General features: G+C 34.8%; 1 protein-coding gene across 1 annotated transcript; it reads left to right on the forward strand.

The window, feature by feature from the left end:
* The first annotated feature begins 9318 nt into the window (after positions 1-9318).
* On the forward strand, positions 9319-20571 carry LOC117343407 (ephrin type-A receptor 4a-like). The gene is made up of 10 exons (XM_033905749.1): positions 9319-9415; positions 10248-10322; positions 10549-10739; positions 11505-11754; positions 12392-12508; positions 14871-15016; positions 15367-15468; positions 16309-16411; positions 18165-18258; positions 20370-20571. The coding sequence occupies exons 1-10, from the start codon at positions 9319-9321 to the stop codon at positions 20569-20571; spliced, it is 1377 nt and encodes a 458-aa protein (XP_033761640.1).
* The last annotated feature ends 1569 nt before the right edge of the window (positions 20572-22140 follow it).

Below are 22140 nucleotides of genomic sequence, written 5' to 3' on the forward strand. Positions count from 1 at the left end.
GCCCTAGTGTAATATGGCCCTACTGTAATATGGCCCTACTGTAATATGCCCTACTGTAATATGCCCTTCTGTAATATGCCCCTTCTGTAATATGGCCCTACTGTAATATGGCCCTTCTGTAATATGGCCCTACTGTAATATGGCCCTACTGTAATATGGCCCTACTGTTATATGTCCCTACTGTAATATGCCCTTCTGTAATATGCCCTTCTGTAATATGCCCCTACTGTAATATGCCCCTACTGTAATATGGCCCTACTGTAATATGCCGTTCTGTAATATGCCCTTCTGTAATATGCCCCTACTGTAATATGGCCCTACTGTAATATGGCCCTACTGTAATATGGCCCTACTGTTATATGTCCCTACTGTTATATGTCCCTACTGTAATATGCCCTTCTGTAATATGCCCTTCTGTAATATGCCCCTACTGTAATATGCCCCTACTGTAATATGGCCCTACTGTAATATGGCCCTACTGTTATATGGCCCTACTGTAATATGCCCTTCTGTAATATGCCCCTACTGTAATATGGCCCTACTGTTATATGTCCCTACTGTAATATGGCCCTACTGTAATATGGCCCTACTGTAATATGCCGTTCTGTAATATGCCCTTCTGTAATATGCCCCTACTGTAATATGCCCTTACTGTAATATGGCCCTTCTGTAATATGGCCCTACTGTAATATGCCCTTCTGTAATATGCCCCTACTGTATTATGCCCTTCTGTAATATGCCCCTACTGTAATATGGCCCTACTGTAATATGCCCCTACTGTAATATGGCCCTACTGTTATATGGCCCTACTGTAATATGGCCCTACTGTAATATGTCCCTAGTGTAATATGCCCTTCTGTAATGTGGCCCTACTGTAAGATGCCCTTCTGTAATATGCCCTTCTGTAATATGCCCTTCTGTAATATGGCCCTGCTGTAATATGGCCCTACTGTAATATGGCCCTTCTGTAATATGGCCCTACTGTTATATGGCCCTACTTTAATATGCCCTTTTCTAATATGGCCCTTCTGTAATATGTCCCTACTGTAATATGTCCCTTCTGTAATATGGCCCTACTGTAATATGCCCTTCTGTAATATGCCCTTCTGTAATATGCCCTTCTGTAATATGTCCCTACTGTAATATGCCCCTTCTGTAATATGGCCCTTCTGTAACATGGCCCTACTGTCATATGCCCCTACTGTAATATGTCCCTACTGTAATATGGCCCTACTCTAATATGCCCTACTGTAATATGCCCTTCTGTAATATGCCCCTACTGTAATATGGCCCTACTGTAATATGCCCCTACTGTAATATGCCCTACTTTAATATGGCCCTACTGTAATATGCCCTAATGTAATATGCCCCTACTGTAATATGCCCTACTTTAATATGCCCCTACTGTAATATGCACTTCTGTAATATGCCCCTACTGTAATATGCACTTCTGTAATATGCCCTTCTGTAATATGCCCCTACTCTAATATGCCCCTACTGTAATATGCCCTTCTGTAATATGCCCCTACTGTAATATGCCCTTCTGTAATATGCCCTTCTGTAATATGCCCTACTGTAATATGTCCCTACTGTTATATGCCCTTTTGTAATATGCCCTTCTGTAATATGCCCTTCTGTAATATGCCCCTACTCTAATATGCCCCTACTCTAATATGCCCCTACTGTAATATGCCCCTACTCTTATATGCCCCTACTGTAATATGCCCTTCTGTAATATGCCCTTCTGTAATATGGCCCTACTGTAATATGCCCTTCTGTAATATGCCCTACTGTAATATGTCCCTACTGTTATATGCCCTTTTGTAATATGCCCTTCTGTAATATGCCCTTCTGTAATATGCCCCTACTCTAATATGCCCCTACTCTAATATGCCCCTACTGTAATATGCCCCTTCTGTAATATGTCCCTACTGTAATGTGCCCCTACTGTAATATACCCCTACTGTAATATGCCCCTACTGTAATATGGCCTTATCGTAATATGGCCCTACTGTAATATGGCCCTTCTGTAATATGGCCCTTCTGTAATATGGCCCTACTGTAATATGGCCCTACTGTAATATGCCCTTCTGTAATAGGCCCTTCTGTAATATGCCCTACTGTAATGTGCCCCTACTGTAATATGGCCCTACTGTAATATGGCCCTACTGTAATATGGCCCTACTGTAATATGCCCTTCTGTAATATGCCCTTCTGTAATATGGCCCTACTGTAATATGGCCCTACTGTAATATGGCCCTACTGTAATATCCCCTTCTGTAATAGGCCCTTCTGTAATATGCCCTACTGTAATGTGCCCCTACTGTAATATGGCCCTACTGTAATATGCCCTTCTGTAATATGCCCTACTGTAATGTGCCCCTACTGTAATATGGCCCTACTGTAATATGCCCTACTGTAATGTGCCCCTACTGTAATATGGCCCTACTGTAATATGCCCTTCTGTAATAGGCCCTTCTGTAATATGCCCTACTGTAATGTGCCCCTACTGTAATATGGCCCTACTGTAATATGCCCTTCTGTAATATGCCCTACTGTAATGTGCCCCTACTGTAATATGGCCCCTACATTAATATACCCTACCGTAATATGCCCCTATTTTAATATGTCCCTACTATATTATACCCCTACTGTAATATGCCCCTACGTTAATATGCCTTGGAGCGTTTTTCATTGGCTGTGTAGTCAGAAATCAATTGTGACATCATGATATTGACAATGACGTGACATCATCAATTGTGAATGGCACAACAAAATAGCCGTCTCCGTTTGATTAAGATCTCCACATTTTGACTATGAAACTTGTCTAAATAGATATTTGTTTAGTTAATTGTTAAAATATCCTAAATTTGTTTTCATATCATCTGCGATTATAAATTTCGTTTTTGCTTGCAAAGACTCGGAATGATAATGAAAAAAACCTTTTTAGACTCGTTTCATAAAATCTTAAATAAAATAAAATCTAAGATCCGTTATGTGTATATAGATGTATATTTGTAATTGTCATTGTCAATGAAAGTTTTACAATTGCTAGGAGTTGTCCGTAATAGAAAAGCGATATAGTTCTTACACGAGTTTCCTACTACGTACATGATCAAATCAAATCCATTCCTTTATTTTTCTTAATTAGAAGATTGATTCATTAGTTTGAACATGTCTATTGCAACCTTATTTTTTAAGATAATATGTGTTTATGTAAAAACATACGATATTATGTTTCTTTTCAGGATTGGATACTGCTCTGTATAGGAAAAAGATGCAGCCGATCTTAACACTGGAAAAAGTCAACAGAGCAGACAGACGGACACTATCGAAAATTAAATTACGTAAAGAAAGCCCGTATACCAATAGGAATGGATTCAATCGTATAACTGTAACAATACCGGACCTACGTTTTCTGGAGATGATCAGATCCATTCACACCATCTACCATCAACATACTAGCGGAGTTTACATGTCTTTCAGGAAAAGTGACAGTGAGATTTTCTTAAAAACAATGTTCCTTCAGTCAAATATAATTCTTATTTTACAGTTTGTAAAATCACTTTATCTAGGAACTTTCTTCGAGTGAAATTTATATCTAATGAGTACTAATAAATGTGCTATTTTGTCGTGTGTTTAAACTTGAATGTAAATGATATATCATTTAAGCATCAAACCACACTTTTGAATGATATATAAATATGTTAACAAGTAACACCCTCCCCATCTCCGCCACCTTCAATACTTCCTTCACCTTGAAGCCAACATACGACGATTGCAAGTCTTGTAAACGTTAGCACAAAATGTCCCTTCAATTAATTTTATATAAATGTAATTATGAGTTAATTGTTTACATGAACGATCTACAATCTTATGTTTTATTCCACAGATAGTAATAGAAATGATTCGATGTCTAACATTCCAATGGACTGCACAGAAAACAGAAGTACCCATGAAGAAATTTGTACTTTCTCAAAATTCGACCGGTTTATTGATCATGGTGACAGGTAGGTTAAAATGCTTAAATATGTTAAAATAATTGTATGCACATACCTCATATTCACTGTTCGAGAGTACGATTTGGTTTATTTCGTTTAACATCCTATTAACAACCAGGGTAATTTAAAGACGTGGAAGGTTTTGGAGGTGGAAGAAAGCCGGAGTACCTGGAGACAAACCACCGACCTGGCAACTGCCCAATTTTGGAACTCAGAGATGGTGCTAGTGATACAGTGTCGGGACAGTTTAGCCACTCGCCACCGCGAGTACGAAAAACCGGAGAATGCCGACGTTTAACTCAAAAACAACACAAGGAGAGCTATCAATTCTTATATAAAAAAGAACTAGGAGAATATGACCTGGTCCCTATTTATAAATCTATTCTCAGACCAACTTCGTATAAACTTCTATAAATTATTAAATAGCTGTCGAAAAGGAAAAGAATAAGCATCGAAAATAATATCTCACTTGAAACCGTATCGAAATACTTTCAAATCTTAAAACATAAGATGTTAATTCCGATATCAGATTGGTTACAAAAAGTATTTCAGCCAGGGCACATTTGAGCGTTTGAGCATGAGAACTGTTTCAAGAATCTGCCCAATGCTCCGGACCGTTAGCGCCTTCTGCTTCATGAAGACACATCCATACAAATCTGGGTCTAACACGGGTTGATTCAAATACCTAAAATGATTACTAGGTAGTGACAAATGAATCACTACGCATATCAACTGGCATCGAACACGCTTCACTACATATCGCACGCATTCCGATAAACGATACATGTAACAAGACTTATATACATTTAAATTTAGAATTGTATAATACATATAAAACAGTGCACAAAATGGTGCAATCTTACAAAAGTAACTTGATCAATTATGTATCATAGCTAACCATTGGCCTTGCTGTTGACATGTTATTTGTTAAACTGTTTGTGAATTTCGACAAAACATGCTTAAATAACTTGTTTCAAGAAATCATACAATACGCTCACAAGCATCCATAGCACACTATAGGAGCATTTGTCGGATTTGACTTTACATATGTATAAACACGGATATTTTTTTTTATTGCAAATGGTATCTATAGATAATATTACATAAATATAGCATATAGACAGGCATTTCAAACATCAAAAATACTCTGATTAGACACTATTATGAACTCTGAACATGACATGAAGACTGATTTTACAAAATAATTGCTCAACAGCTGAATTGGAGGTAAAAATGCATATTTCTGAGAAAGGCATCGAACTCGATAGTGCAACTATTTGTCTTGAAAATATCATTCTTACTATGATGTCTTTATAGTATAAAATATCAGCATTGTTTTTATTGAAATGCCCCCCTTTATACCATATTTGTGTAATATTATTCACAGTCAAAGTGTTTATACTCCAAGACGGTCAAACAAATGGCCCTGTCGTGTGCTATTATTGCCACTATTGAGCATAACAGCGTGAATATTTGTCAGATTTGATTATTTGTGAGACTTATAATTGTTCGTTGTAACACCTTACCATAAAGTAACACTACCGTTGAAACTGTCACCAGCTACAGAAAATCAGTTATTGTTTTAAGAAACTGTATATCCCGACCAACATTTTGGTATATAACATGACTTGTTTCGTTTTTTGTTTTTTTGTTTTTTGTTGTTGTTGTTTTTTTTTTGGCAAATTTGTGTATATTAATTCGATTTAAAGTTTCGAAATTATTTTCCAATTTAGATGCCCCTTAAACCATTGTTCGGAAGTAATGTTCCAGAAAGAAATAAGAATGACTGATTGACATTTTATATATATTATTACAGGCTGGGCTTCAACATAAGGTTATCAGTTACTTATTCTTCTACATCTGCCAGTTTAATAACCCCGGCAAACAGGACAACCACAGTGTATGAGTCAATGTACAAAGTATTTGACTTCCAACCACCACGACACTGTACAGAGAGAAATTGTTCATATCAACCATTAAAAGTTTCTCCGGAAATATCAAAGGTATTGCTGACATCTTCATAACGAATATGACATAAATCACCTTTAGTTTATCCTCTGGAAATATTTAGATGAAATCCATTTGAGAATATTTTCTCAATTATTTGTCTTACATAAGTAAAATAAGTAAGCTAGCAATCTCCGTTAACATTTTGAAATGGGAGATTTTATTTTCTCTTGAAGCAACTGTAGTATTAAATTATTCAAAATTTAAAAAAGGAGAATGAAGAATTTACATTTATATTGATATCTACTGATTAATAAATGCAAACGATTGCTGGGTTTACAGGGACTACCGATTCATATTGAATGGAATGGATGGAGTGATCAACTATCTGGGATTAAACATTACATGTTACGTGTTTACAAGATGACACCTAATCAAGCTGGGTATCTTCGACAACCTCGTGATGCGATCTTCACCATGACAACCAATAATACTCGGACAGATTATCTCCCCTCCCAGCCCGGCGTCTACGCCTTTCTCCTGATAGTTGAAGACAACGCCACCAATAGGAATTACGCCCGCCGTTTTGTACTTTATGACAATACGTCCAGAATAGACATAAACAAAACTAACAAACTCCACTTTTCTAGTGCTTCCAAAGAATCGAACTACCACTGGCAACGAAACAACACATACATCACTGTGGAATGGAGGGACTATTTTGTAAATTCGATACATGAAAACGGACACTTTCTATGCGGGATAGACACATCACCTATTCTAATAGACAACAGCTCAATTATACCTACCTATGATGACAACGAGGGTAAGATCACCCTCACACCAACACCAAACGCTAAAGGCATAATTGAATTTGAATACTTCGGGCCAACCGCTGCTGCTCCGAAGGACCAACCCATTGGTGAAACATGGACACAAGTCAGCCAAATCTCGAAGGAATATCTCCACAAAATGTTACCAGCTAGAGGAGACGGTTTAGCCATGAAAGTTTGGATAAAAGCTTACGATCTTATGGGGCACACAGCAGTGGGATCCACCTATGTGTACTTTGACAGCAGTCCACCTACAGCGAATGGCGATACTGCAGTTCTTCAGAAAAATAACGACCAGTTTTCTAGCAGGTAAATCACGTTCTCGTGTACATTGTATATGTTCTTAATTTGTCTTAGTTTCCAATGATAAATCAGGTTGTGTGATGTTTTTGCTATGGAAACACTAATCAAAGTGTAAAATACGTGTTAATGTGGTTATCAGAATAAATCACATAAAAAGAGAAGATGCTAGATAAGAAATTATCGAAACACCTTAAGTTATTGCTCCTGCCGCATTTCGCGTTTAGGTTTGAATACGTTCTACTCGCGGATGATTTGGTAGGATCTAATGTTATTAACTTAGTCAATTCTTAAATATGGGAATACTGCATTGCTAAATTGATATTTCTGACAAAGGTTTTCACGATATATTTGAATGGCACGAAAAATTCACATAGCTTTTTACAAGTCTTTGTAACGGCGAGACAGTGCTTAGTCTATGAGTATGATATACTGTCCAATAACCAATTGACCATTACAACCAGAGTGAGTATGGAGGCGACAGACAAAGAGAGTGGTATTTACCAAATACAGTGGGATGTATTGGACACAATCACAGGTCGTATACTGACATCGGGATTCACGGCAGGAAACATCACAGACCATGTGAGTGTAACTAAAACTTTGGATGGATATTTTTGAGAAGGATGTGATACTGTAAACGTGAAAATTTACGCGAGGGGGAAATTTGCGCTAATTGCACGGAGTCCTTTTGATCGCGAAAATTTTCTCCCACGCGTATTATCTTGACATCAATTTGCATAATCTCGAACTACAAACGGAGGTGGATCGATCGCGAAATTTACCCCAACGGGTATAGTTTACATATCGAAATCGCGAAATTAACCTCCGCGTGAATAACCACGTTTACAGTAGTATATTTCACTTTCACTGAATAAACGAGGAGGATGTGAATGTATATTAAGATTTCTATAAAGATGTAAAACGATTAGATTAATATGAAACTTTAGAGGCTTTAAACACTTACATAGATGTACTAATACATTCAAATACATGTGATGTTAACCTAAATTTCCCGATGTATTTTAACAGATAGCAGAATGCAAATCCAACATTAAGGAATGCGCGTGTGTTTCGGATCACAGATGCTACCTCTTCAAACACTATCTATATATAGATCATTGCCCTATCCAGATTTCCAAGACCGATTTACTGAGGGCGGATCTGACCCTCCACGTCAGGGTGGTCAACTATGCACTACTCACACAGAATTTCACCCTGGAGGTAAGAGATTTGTCTTTTCATCTACGTTTTCCTGATAATTTTAATATTTTTTACAAATATGTTTTCACATATTACAGAGTTTTTGTTGATTGTAAAGGTCTTTCCATCACATTAAAACCTAATGCCACATGCTGGTGTAATCAATGATTGTTTCTTATTCGAGAAACTCGATGTCCGTAGTGATGTTTTAAGTATTATAACATTGTTTCTTTCGTGTATATTGTCCCGTTTTTCTAGATCGGAAAGGCAACCACAATGAATGGGATAAAACAATGTGAGTATTATTTTTCCAGTGTAAATTATTGAGAAGACATATGGTGTATACTTTCTACGTTGACATGTAGATAGTAATTAGTGTGCTTATTGATATTATTTTTTAAACATGGATATATTTTAGACCAATGGCCTCCTTCTGTTCGAAAGGCTTTCACTTTTAGATCTACCATTTAGATCAATCTAATAACTTATAACTAATCCTGTTTTTAATAAAAAGCTTTTGTGTGATTTAGGATCGAATGGTGTGTAACCTTTTTTCCTGATTATGAACATTTTGCGAGGTTATGAAAAACACCTAGAAGAATGTTACGAGCTGTATCGAAGACAAATTAGGTCAACTTCCGTTTGTTCATAATTGGTCAGCGTTTAGAAGTCTTTAATTGATATTTTGACTGTATTCTCTTTTTGCTTCCAAATTAATAAGCTGTTTTTTATTTGATAATTGTGTACACATGGACAGTTTCTTTTCTATGTCTTATGTACTATCCTCTGAGATGTTTATACACTCTAAGTCATTTACATGGTGGTTGGTTTACATCTCTTACTTTTTGTAATTTTTAATAGACTCCCATCCGATCGACATACGAACACCCACATTGTCTACTGATAGTGTAATGATAGCTTGGGACTTTGAGAAGAATTGTTATAGAAGGACGGGTCTTAAAGTTGTACTACAGACACAAGGACAGGAGACAGGTTCTACCCACGACTTATCATGGAACACCACGGAACTCGAAATGATTGGACTGGATCCAGATACAGAGTATACCGCAACGTTCGTGGTCCACTACGGCAACGAGTCGAGTGACAGCTTTCAATACTCCTTTAACACAGGTAAAAAGTTATATAACAGTAGTTATATATAACGGGATTTTTTGGTGTGTGTGGCTGTGTACTCGACAGCAAAAGCTTTCTTTTTGTTAGAGGCATACGGGGAGGCTGTAGTGGTAACCCGTGTTGTGTAGAGATGTCTGTGTCATTTATTAAATTCCCAATGAGGGTAAATCAGACCTAGGAGGTTAAACCATACCTAGGGCGTTAAACCATACCTAGGACGTTAAACCATACCTAGGACGTTAAACCATACATAGGCGTTAAACCATACCTAGGACGTTAAACCACACCTAGGACGTTAAACCATACCTAGGACGTTAAACCATACCTAGGCCGTTAAACCATACCTATGCCGTTAAACCATAACTAGGAGGTCAAACCATACCTAGGAGGTCAAACCATACCTAGGACGTTAAACCATACCTAGGAGGTCAAACCATACATAGGACGTTAAACCATACCTAGGACGTTAAACCATACCTAGGAGGTCAAACCATACCTAGGACGTTAAACATACCTAGGACGTTAAACCATACCAAGGACGTTAAACCATACCTAGGCCGTTAAACCATACCTAGGACGTTAAACCATACCTAGGACGTTAAACAATACCTAGAACGTTAAACCATACCTAGGACGTTAAACCATACCTAGGCCATTAAACCATACCTAGAACGTTAAACCATACCTAGGACGTTAAACCATCCAAGAAGGTTAAACCATGCCTAGATGAAGCCACTTTTAAAAATTTGATACCAGTTAGTATCTGTATTTGCATTTCACCAAATCCGGTTCAATAGTTTTATCAAGTTATGTTATATTTTGATGCCAGCTGATCTTACTTCCTTTATATTTCCACCAGGATCCGTGAAGGTTGAAGAGAAATATGTCGTTGTCATAGTGATAGGTATGTTTTTTTCTATCATCGTTAATTAAAACATATAAAATGCAGTCGCTGCAAAACTGGTAAAAACGCAAATGATGCTGATTTTAGTTCAAAATTGTCTATGTGACAAAGAAAATGTTATATAAAAGTACCATTGTGAGAAGGTTTTGCGTTAAAATTCTAATGTTTTTTAATGACACTACTGAGAAGTATGTCAGAATTCATAATGATAATCATTTTTATACAGAATCCTTGGTAGCATTAGCCATGTTGATAGCACTCGTTGTGACGTTGAAAAGACTTAGATCCAAACGTTCTAACGAAGAAATGTTCCTTCCGAGTCATCTGTCTGCGGAGCCCATCGAGTTACGTAATAGGAAAAACGGATATAGGACTTCAACGACCATAAAACAGGAGGACAAAAAGACAAACGAAAAAGTAATGCCTTTTGTTTTATAGAAATATAGTAATGTTTAATTGGAGATTTTAGACTATTTATGAAATAAACTATCAATTATTATAATGATGACATGAAGTGGTATCTAATAATGTTTTCTCGATAATACGTGTAACATGCTTTATATTGCATATATATAAAACATTCCCCACATAGCACGCGCTGCCATCACATCGAATCAACCCGCGATGTTATTTTGTTAAGCCTTTAAGTTATATTTTTTATTTATTTATTCATTTACTTTTAGCATCTGTACACCACCTAAGATGTTTCCTAATTTATCATAATAGGCCCTCGGCGAATTAAGTATCGGCCGAGGGGGATCGTTTTTACAACATTACGATATTTTTTGTTGTTTATACCTACAATATTTGTGTAACTGTTCCATGTTCTATGTCTATATGTGATCGTATGTAATTTACCTGTGTCTTGATGAAGGGGCAGATTGCCTCGAAAATTCGACAATTTACTTGTCTGTACTGTCGTTATTACTACTTGACATATATATATATATATATCAGAACAGCCCCCCTTTTTCTTTTCCTCTGAATGCAAAGCTTAAACACCCTTTTCGAGTCTTTGAATGCCTCCAATGATGATCACTGCTTCAGGCCCTTAGTATCAATGACGAGTCCTGGAAGGACGAACTAGCTGTATGATGTAGTTTAATCAGTTTTGACTCTGCTGTTTCTAACTGCTAACTTGTACTGAATTTGATAATGATTTGCATAATCATTTGACTACAGGCTTCTACAGTCAGATTTGTATCTGGTTCTTACGAGGAAACGGCGATGGGGAAACAGGTTGGCGATGGCGATGATGATGTTTACGAAGACCTCGACGGACACGTCACCAGAGAACCAATTAGTAACGTCACCGATGTGGATTTCCTGGAAATGATATCAGAAGGGACATTAACAACTGTTTTTATCGGTACATGCAGTATACCTACCAAGGTAGAGTGTGCCATCAAAGCACCGACATTAGGAGTGAATGGTAATGAGATTCTCATCATCACCATCATCATCATCATTATCATCACCATCATCATCATCATCATCATCCACAACCTTTTATGGACACGCGTTTTCCCCTTTATACATACATGTATGGAAGTTCGTCAAAATAAAAAGATGCTAAGTCTAGGATATTTTCATCATAATATGGACTTTATTCAATTCTGACGTGAACTTATCTCTGACTTCCAATTAGTTGATGTGGCCATTTATATTTGATATGCCACAAGAAAACAATAAGCATGGCGTAACTTGTATTTGAATGGATTATGACACTGTGAAATAAAGTTATAATGTTTTAATAGAAATGACATTGACAAGTTCTGTGACAAAGTGTGATTAAACTTTTAAAGTGTATTAAATAAATAGATAATGAAGTCACCTGTATCTAAAATCAATTTACGTATGAAAAAGTGTACTTAAAACAGTAAAACGTTATCTTTACTTACAATCGACAGGTATATGACAAGAAGTAATTAAGACAGCACAACGTTACTCGTGTTTAAACCCAATGGCTGTGTGACAAGGTGTAATTATAATAGGTATTCTGAATACTACATGTTTATGTACTTTATACTATCTAAACATCACAATTATACTGTGGTTGTGTTATTCAGAACAAGAAATTCAGGATTTCGAGGAGGAAGCCAGTGCTCTATTGAAGTTCCACACCAGCCATAGCATAGATGCCAGTAATATTCTACAATATTACGGATTCGTCAATGAAGGGCAAGGTAAGCTTTTGTGGAAGATCTGTTTTTAGTTGTGAAGGCAAACTCTTTGTGGAAGATCTGTATATGGTTGCCAAGGTAAGCTCTTTGTGGAAGATTTGTTTATTTTTGTCATAGTTAGCAAGGTAAACTCTTTGTGGAAGATCTGTATATGATTGGCAAGGTAAGCTCATTGTGGAAGATCTGTATATAGTTGGCAAGGTAAGCTCTTTGTGGAAGATCTGTATATAGTTGTCAAGGTAAGCTCTTTGTGGAAGATCTGTATATGATTGGCAAGGTAAGCTCATTGTGGAAGATCTGTATATAGTTGGCAAGGTAAGCTCTTTGTGGAAGATCTGTATATAGTTGTCAAGGTAAGCTCTTTGTGGAAGATCTGTATATGATTGGCAAGTTAAGCTCTTTGTGGAAGATCTGTATATAGTTGTCAAGGTAAGCTCTTTGTGGAAGATATGTATATAGTTGGTAAGGTAAGCTCTTTGTGGAAGATCTGTATAGTTGTCAAGGTAAGCTCTTTGTGGAAGATCTGTATATGATTGGCAAGTTAAGCTCTTTGTGGAAGATCTGTATATAGTTGTCAAGGTAAGCTCTTTGTGGAAGATCTGTATATAGTTGGTAAGGTAAGCTCTTTGTGGAAGATCTGTATATAGTTGCCAAGGTAAGCTCTTTGTGGAAGATCTGTATATAGTTGCCAAGGTAAGCTCTTTGTGAAAGATCTGTATATAGTTGTCAAGGTAAGCTCTTTGTGGAAGATCTGTATATAGTTGGTAAGGTAAGCTCTTTGTGGAAGATCTGTCTATAGTTGGCAAGGTGAGCTCTTTGTGAAAGATCTGTATATAGTTGTCAAGGTAAGCTCTTTATGGAAGATCTGTATATAGTTGTCAAGGTAAGCTCTTTGTGGAAGATCTGTATGTAGTTTGCAAGTTAAACTCTTTTTGGAAGATCTGTATATAGTTGTCAGGGTAGGCTTTTTGTGGAAGATATTATATAGTTGGCAAGGTAGGCTTTTTGTGGAAGATCTGTATATAGTTGGCAAGGTAAGGTCTTTGTGGAAGATATTATATAGTTGGCAAGGTAAGCTCTTTGTGGAAGATCTGTATATAGTTGTCAGGGTAGGCTTTTTGTGGAAGATATTATATAGTTGGCAAGGTAGGCTTTTTGTGGAAGATCTGTATATGGTTGCCAAGGTAAGCTCTTTGTGGAAGATCTGTATATAGTTGTCAAGGTAAGCTCTTTGTGTTGAAGATCTGTATATAGTTGGTAAGGTAAGCTCTTTGTGGAAGATCTGTATATAGTTGCCAAGGTAAGCTCTTTGTGGAAGATCTGTATATAGTTGCCAAGGTAGGCTCTTTGTGGAAGATCTGTATATAGTTGCCAAGGTAAGCTCTTTGTGGAAGATCTGTATATGATTTGCAAGGTAAGCTCTTTGTGGAAGATCTGTATATGATTTGCAAGGTAAGCTCTTTGTGGAAGATCTGTATATAGTTGCCAAGGTAAGCTCTTTGTGGAAGATCTGTATATAGTTGTCAATGTAAGCTCTTTGTGGAAGATCTGTATATAGTTGCCAAGGTAGGCTCTTTGTGGAAGATCTGTATATAGTTGTCAGGGTAGGCTTTTTGTGGAAGATCTGTTTATAGTTGGCAAGGTAAGCTTTTTGTGGAAGATCTGTATATAGTTGGCAAGGTAAGCTCTTTGTGGAAGATCTGTATATAGTTGTCAAGGTAAGCTCTTTGTGGAAGATCTGTATATAGTTGTCAAGGTAAGCTCTTTGTTGAAGATCTGTATATCGTTTTTCATTAGGTGTAAGACATGAAGTTTACCTGCCATAACACTTCATGTTATATGCTATCCTCGACCTTTATGTCACAATATGCATGAATTTGATCTGTTACAGTTTTATTTACCCTAACTTAAAAAAAATTGTAGTTTTTGATAAAACCCATATTTTTACATTACATTGCAATAGTTTTCCATTACCAATATTTTCAATTTATCTAGTAATTTTGTTAATACTAATTTTCTTTTATATATTATAATTAATCTTCATACCACATATTTTAGAACATTTTGAAATAACAAAACCAATGACAAATGATATTATTGTACTGATAACAGTTTCCCTTTAGAGTATTACCTTTCCTTATGTCTCACCACTCGAAGTCAAACTTTATATACTCCTCTGAAGAATTATTCAATTTCCGAAACATCAATTTCACCGCATACACTGTCGGACATTGTGTTCGTACGTAGATATACTGTTACATATGAACTCGTATTTGACTGTCAATGTCAACGATATTTACCTCAAACTGCATTCTATTATCCTTATAAACACTGTCAGTACGTAAGTTATTGTTATTTCCCGTAGAAAACCCGGCTCTGATTATGGAGTATTGCTCCAATGGCGAACTTGGCGATTGGCTAGGAAAATCAGGAGATCGAGCGAACGTGGACGATCTGGAACAGATCATTTACGATATTGCTTGTGGGATGGAATATTTGGCTGCAAGGAAGGTACTTTTTAATATGATATCTTTATATGGTATATACTTGTCCTGACTGTTTAAAGTGTTTAGATAATTTAGCTTGTCTATACCCGTATACGAGGTTATACACTTACCTGAAATTAACACGATACTATATTGAGTTTGAAATTAGCACTCATTTGAGCATTAACAACACTTTTGTAAACATATGCTTGTTTAATGGAAGATGTAAAAACGGAATGAAGTTTAACCTAAACGTTGATGAAAGAGTGATTTGATATCGACAGTCTACGACAAAATAGTTGTCTGAAATAGACAAATCCGTATTCCGCATCACAATGTATTTGTGTATTTTCATTGCATTACTTCTGAAAACAGATATTCCATGGACATTTGACATCATTTAACGTCCTCCTTAACTCAGACCTAGTGCCCAAGATAAAAGGCATTGGCGACGGAGCGATGTCTACGAAATCTGCGGTAAGATTTGTTAGTTATTTAAATATTCATAACGTATTCTGATGTATTATACACAATGCTAGTTGTTTTACTTACAATGCAGTTTGAATAGCATGTTACTAATTGTATTTTATTGCAGTAAGTGTCTGTCAATATTGCTTTTATGAATCGTGACAATGCTAATATGTAGTAGATTTGCATTCTGAGTGAAGATTCAGCAAACATTTGACTACAAAAACAGTATGAATACAGTGTAAAAACATCGTGTTAAAATTGTACTTGCTGATTTTCCACACATTACAACAATTAGATATTAAAACGCTTGAAAAATACTCCCCGTTTCATTTTCGTAAATTGTGTTTTTCTTCCATCTATTCTCATTAAAACAATTCTTATTTAGCTGGAAAGATTGTATTTAGTGTTATATGAGGTCTTTTTGTTTTGAATAAAAAAAAAATCGACTGAAATTTGTGAAGCGGAAGGAAACGGTAAACGATGGTGCATTGGCGGGATCATCGGCTGTTAAATTGATTTTGCATTTTTTTTGTAAACAGTTACCAATTTAAAAATAACTCTTTTCAAATCATCGTAATGATATTCATTGAATGGTTTTTTTCTTTGTTTCTTTGTTTCTTTCTTTCTTTCTTTTCTTTGCGACTATGGATAGTAGTAGCTATCTACATATCCCGTGGTGCGCGTTAGCCCACCTCGGAAGATATATAGATAGCTTCTGCTATTGATAGCCGCCAAACAATTAAAAAAATCCCTTTGTGTGTACTAAATGTATTACATGACACTAAACGAACGGAAAAATCCATATTGATTGACTTATTAACGCCTAATCGTTGTTTGTTTGTGTAGAGATGGCAGGCTCCGGAAAGACTTGTCGGGAGTAAAACTGAACCAACTGAGGCAGCAGATGTGTGGTCGTATGGAGTTATCATATGGGAAATATTTTCTCAAGGTGTGATACGTATTGCATTTAACCCTCTTTTTACGTTTTATGTTAAAACACTTTACATTTGCATTATAAAATACGATTTCAACTTTTTCAGTTGGCAATGTTTTGATGCCCTTCGATTTGTTTATGTACCAGTACGATTAAGTCGGTGGCATACTGATTTATCTTGATTTCATCCGTTCCGTCCGTCTGGGTTTACGTCCTTCCTTTTGTCTATGTATCGTGTGTGTCTCCTTTCTTTCCTCGCTCTCCGTTTGTCATTTTCTCCTTTCCTTCGTCCGTGTCTCTTTTTCTGAAACCACTTTTTTCGAATTGACCAATCAAAACACTCTACCAAAAGACATTTGGGGAAAATTAAAAGCTGACCCGTTGACTTTTGCTATAAAAAAGTAATAAACAGAATATCTCAAAGTATGTTCAGTTATTACAAATATGTTTTACTCGTGTTGCTAATATTTTAATATTTTTCACTGGTGCTGCGCAAAACAAAAACAAAATATTGGCCCCACTTGTAAAATATATTGAATATTACTGAAGAAACTATACTATATCCTTTATTTATTGTTATAGTTAAAAAGACTTTAGCAGGGTTGTTGGTTTGGAGTTAATTAATGGACATGGGGAATGTAAACATTAATATTTGGTAATAATACATGGGAAGTAAAATGCAATTACAAAGGCACATGTGTGAAGGAGGTTTTGTCGTCCGATTAAAATGGATATCTTATGATTACTTGTTTTCTGTTCGGACACAGTTGATCTATTTGGGTCGGTAATGAAGTGAGACTCGGGGGCTTTTATGTTCCCCTAATATATTGCCTGTTCTTCATTATTTAGGTTCTACGTGTACCTTTGTGATTGGTCGTTCGGTAAATTCATTTTTCTCTTAAACTTTGCTACGATCAAAATATAAATACTTCAATGCAATACAAAGCACATTAAAATAACATCGTATTATTTTACTGTGTAGTTCAAGGGTCAAATATTCCGCGGTTGGTATCGGCTGTCGTAGTTTGCACACGTGTATGTATTTATACAGGTATATAACGCATAATCATGTATCTATGACTTGGATATTCGCTAGGTATTTTTCGCGATATCCTTATCGATGACAACGAATACAGCGAAATTAAACCCTCCGCGAACATTATCGACTATACAGTATATGCGTTGTGTCCACTACATGTTTGTTGTATATTTATAGCACAATTACATTCTAGTCTGTATATGGTTAAATATCTTATTTTCTTATTACATATGTATCTAACATGAACTTGTATTAACATAGTGGAAAAGAGTGCCATTCATTCACTTAGATCTCCTTTGTTAAAATTCCGTGGCTATACCTGAAAAATGCTTTCACAGAGAATTCTGCTTAGAATGGTCAATGGAATATTTATACATGTATATAACTGACCAGGGACCGCGGTGGCCGAGTGGTCTAGGTGTCCTGACACTTTATCACTAGTCCTCCACCTCTGGGTAGCGAGTTCGAAGCCAATATGAGGCAGTTGCTGGTGACTGGTGACCGGTGTTTTTTCTCCGGGTACTCCGGCTTTCCTCCACCTCCAAAACTAGGCACGTCCCTAAATGACTCGGGCTGTTAATAGGACGTTAAACAAAATAAACCAAACCAAATAAAACTGCCTCTCGTTTATATCAACACCTAGACATACTTATCTTTGCGTTCACATGGCGATATTAAATGACATTTGCTTTGACTAAATAAAGAGTTTTCAATTGCTGTTGATTTCAGGTATAAAACCCTACGAAGAAGTTGCAGAAACTGAAGTAGAAGCAGCCATAAAGGACGGGGCCAAACTAAACCGACCGGAGCTCTGTCCTGATGCGTGAGTATAGTGGCTGAATCATAGATCAATGGCACTAATGGAATGACAGCTACGAATACATCTTATCTATGAATACAGGATAACTATAAATACAATTTAACTATAAATATAGGATAACTATTATTACAGTTTAATTATAAATACAGGATAACTATAAATACAGGATAACTATTAATACAGGATAACTATAAATACAGGATAACTATAAATACAGGAAAGCTATCAATACAGGATAACTATAAATACAGGATAACTATAATTACAGGATAACCATAAATACAGGAAAGCTATCAATACAGGAAAGCTATCAATACAGGATAACTATAAATACAGGACTATTAATACAGTATAACTATAAATACAGGATAACTATAAATACAGGATAACTATAATTACAGGATAACTATAAATATAGGATAACTATATATACAGGATAACTATAAATACAGGATAACTATATATACATGATAACTATAAATACAGGATGACTATTAATACAGGATAACTATAAATACAGTTCAACTATGAATACAGGATAACTATAAATACAGGATAATTATAAATACAGGATAACTATAAATACAGGATAACTATAATTACAGGATAACTATTAATACAGGATAACTATAATTACAGGATAACTATAAATATAGGATAACTATATATACAGGATAACTATAAATACAGGATAACTATATATACATGATAACTATAAATACAGGATGACTATTAATACAGGATAACTATAAATACAGTTCAACTATGAATACAGGATAACTATAAATACAGGATAACTATAAATACAGGATAATTATAAATACAGGATAACTATAAATACAGGATAACTATAATTACAGGATAACTATTAATACAGGATAACTATAATTACAGGATAACTATAAATACAGGATAACTATAAATACAGTTTATTTATCAATACAGGATAACTATAATTACAGGATAACTATAAATACAGGATAACTATAAATACAGTTTATTTATCAATACAGGATAACTATAAATACGGGATAACTATTAATACAGGATAACTATAAACACAGGATAACTATAAATACAGTTCAACTATAAATACAGGATAACTATAAATACAGGATAACTATAAATACAGGATAACTATATATACATGATAACTATAAATACAGGATAACTATTAATACAGGATAACTATAAATACAGTTCAACTATGAATACAGGATAACTATAAATACAGGACAACTATAATTACAGGATAACTACAAATACAGGATAACCATCAATAGAGGATAACTATAAATACAGGATAACTATTAATACAGGATAACTATAAATACAGTTTAACTATAAATACAGGATAACTAATATTACAGGATAATTATAAATACAGGATAACTATAAATACAGGATAACTATTAAAACAGGATAACTATAAATACAGGGTAACTATGAATACAGGATAACTATAATTACAGGATAACTATAATTACAGGATAACTATAATTACAGGATAACTATTAATACAGGATAACTATAATTACAGTTTAACTATAGATACAGGATAACTATAAATACATGATAACTATAATACAGGATAACTATAAATACAGGATAACTATAAATACAGGATAACTATTAATACAGGATAACTATAAACACAGGATAACTATATATACAGGATAACTATAAATACAGTTTAACTATAATCACAGGATAACTATTAATACAGGATAACTATAAATACAGGATAACTATAATTACAGGATAACTATTTATACAGGATAACTATAATTACAGGATAACTATAATTACAGGATAACTATAAATACAGGATAACCGTAAATACAGGATAACTATAATTACAGGATAACTATTAATACAGGATAACTATAATTACAGGCTTACTATATATACAGTATAAGTATTAATAAAGGATAACTGTAATTACAGATTAACAATAAATACAGGAAACCAATAGATATAGGATAACTATAAATACTTTGTTACTGCTGAAAGTACAGATTCACCCCTGTCGTTCGAACATATGATGTTGTATCCGTTTTTATTGATGATATCAACATGTCGTATGATGTCTAATATTTCTGTTATTGTTTTAGATATAACGGCTTCATAGTAACGTGCATGCAGCGGGATCCAGCTAGCCGGCCGACCTTTACTGATATAGTGGACGCCTTCAAATCAACAGAAGGTTCCAGTACACATCCCGACCACGAGGATCCGGAAGATTCTAACATGCAACCGGAACTCGAGGATTCGGGAATTTATCAAAACGAGGAAACCGCAAAAACAGTCACGTGAAAAGGTTATCAATATAATTACTTGTGTGTCCAGTGTGTCTGGAAAACGTGTGATGATACATTTTATTCTCAGATTTTGTTATTGATGGATATAGATGTCACAACGACCTACAACTAGTGTACGTAATAGATTATACAATGTTAGAAACAATATCCAAAAAGGGCCGAATGGCATAAAACAAAAAAAAATGCTTTATTCACAACAAACGAACATTATCACTGCACGCTCGCATTAAAAGAGAAGTTGTTTTCTTCAATGTTAATACGTGTACGAGACTGTGACTATGTTTTGATTAATAATTGTGTTGATATATTCATATCAATGTAAATATGTAAATATATATGAAAGAACGTGACAGATACAAATGTAACTAAAATGTGTTGGTGATATATGAATAGTAAGAGATACATAAAAAGTTTCAAATCTGGGACATGCGATAACGTGTGTTGCTGTTGCATGGTTTACATGTACATGTGTATATTTATATGTAGATATTTATGTAAATGTTCACATGTAACTGTCTATGTTAACATGTAGCTATTTATGTTTACATGTAGGTGTTTATGTTTATATATAGCTGTTGATGTTTACATGTAGCTATTTATGTTTACATGTAGGTGTTTATGTTTATATGTAGCTGTTGATGTTTATATGAAGCTGTTTATGTTAACATGTAACTGTTTATGTTTATATATAGCTGTTGATGTTTATATGAAGCTGTTTATGTTAACATGTTACTGTTTATGTTAACATGTAGCTGTTTATGTTAACATGTAGCTGTTTATGTTAAAATGTTACTGTTTATGTTAAAATGTTACTGTTTATGTTGACATGTTACTGTTTATGTAAACTTATAACTGTTTATGTTGATATGTAACTGTTTATGTTAACATGTTACTGTTTATGTTAACATGTAACTGTTTATGTTGACATGTAACTGTTTATGTTGATATGTAACTGTTTATGTTAAAATGTAACTGTTTATGTTGACATGTAACTGTTTATGTTAACATGTAACTGTTTATGTTGACATGTAACTGTTTATGTAAATATGTAACTGTTTATGTTAAAATGTAACTGTTTATGTTGACATGTAACTGTTTATGTTAACATGTTACTGTTTGTGTTAACATGTAACTGTTTATGTTGATATGTAACTGTTTATGTTTATATGTAACTGTTTATGTTAACATGTTACTGTTTATGTTGATATGTAACTGTTTATGTTCACATGTAGCTGTTTATGTTAACATGTAGCTGTTTATGTTAACATGTAACTGTTTATGTTGATATGTAGCTGTTTATGTTAACATGTAACTGTTTATGTTAACATGTTACTGTTTATGTAAATATGTAACTGTTTATGTTTATATATAGCTGTTAATGTTAACATGTAGCTGTTTATGTTAACATGTAACTGTTTATGTTAACATGTTACTGTTTATGTTGACATGTAACTGTTTATGTTAACATGTGACTGTTTATGTCAACATGTAGCTATTTATGTTTACATGTAACTGTTTATGTTGATATGTAGCTGTTTATGTTAACATGTAACTGTTTATGTTA

Source organism: Pecten maximus, chromosome 15 (assembly GCF_902652985.1).
Source record: "Pecten maximus chromosome 15, xPecMax1.1, whole genome shotgun sequence".
NCBI classification, from domain to species: domain Eukaryota; kingdom Metazoa; phylum Mollusca; class Bivalvia; order Pectinida; family Pectinidae; genus Pecten; species Pecten maximus.

Excerpts from the sequence above, each read along its gene's own strand:
- LOC117343407 (XM_033905749.1), top strand. The coding sequence starts at position 9,319 with ATGATTGGACTGGATCCAGATACAGAGTATACCGCAACGTTCGTGGTC. Across the intron at positions 10,323-10,548 it reads TGTCGTTGTCATAGTGATAG|AATCCTTGGTAGCATTAGCC; the intron begins GTATGTTTTTTT and ends ATTTTTATACAG. Across the intron at positions 15,469-16,308 it reads CGATGTCTACGAAATCTGCG|AGATGGCAGGCTCCGGAAAG; the intron begins GTAAGATTTGTT and ends TTGTTTGTGTAG.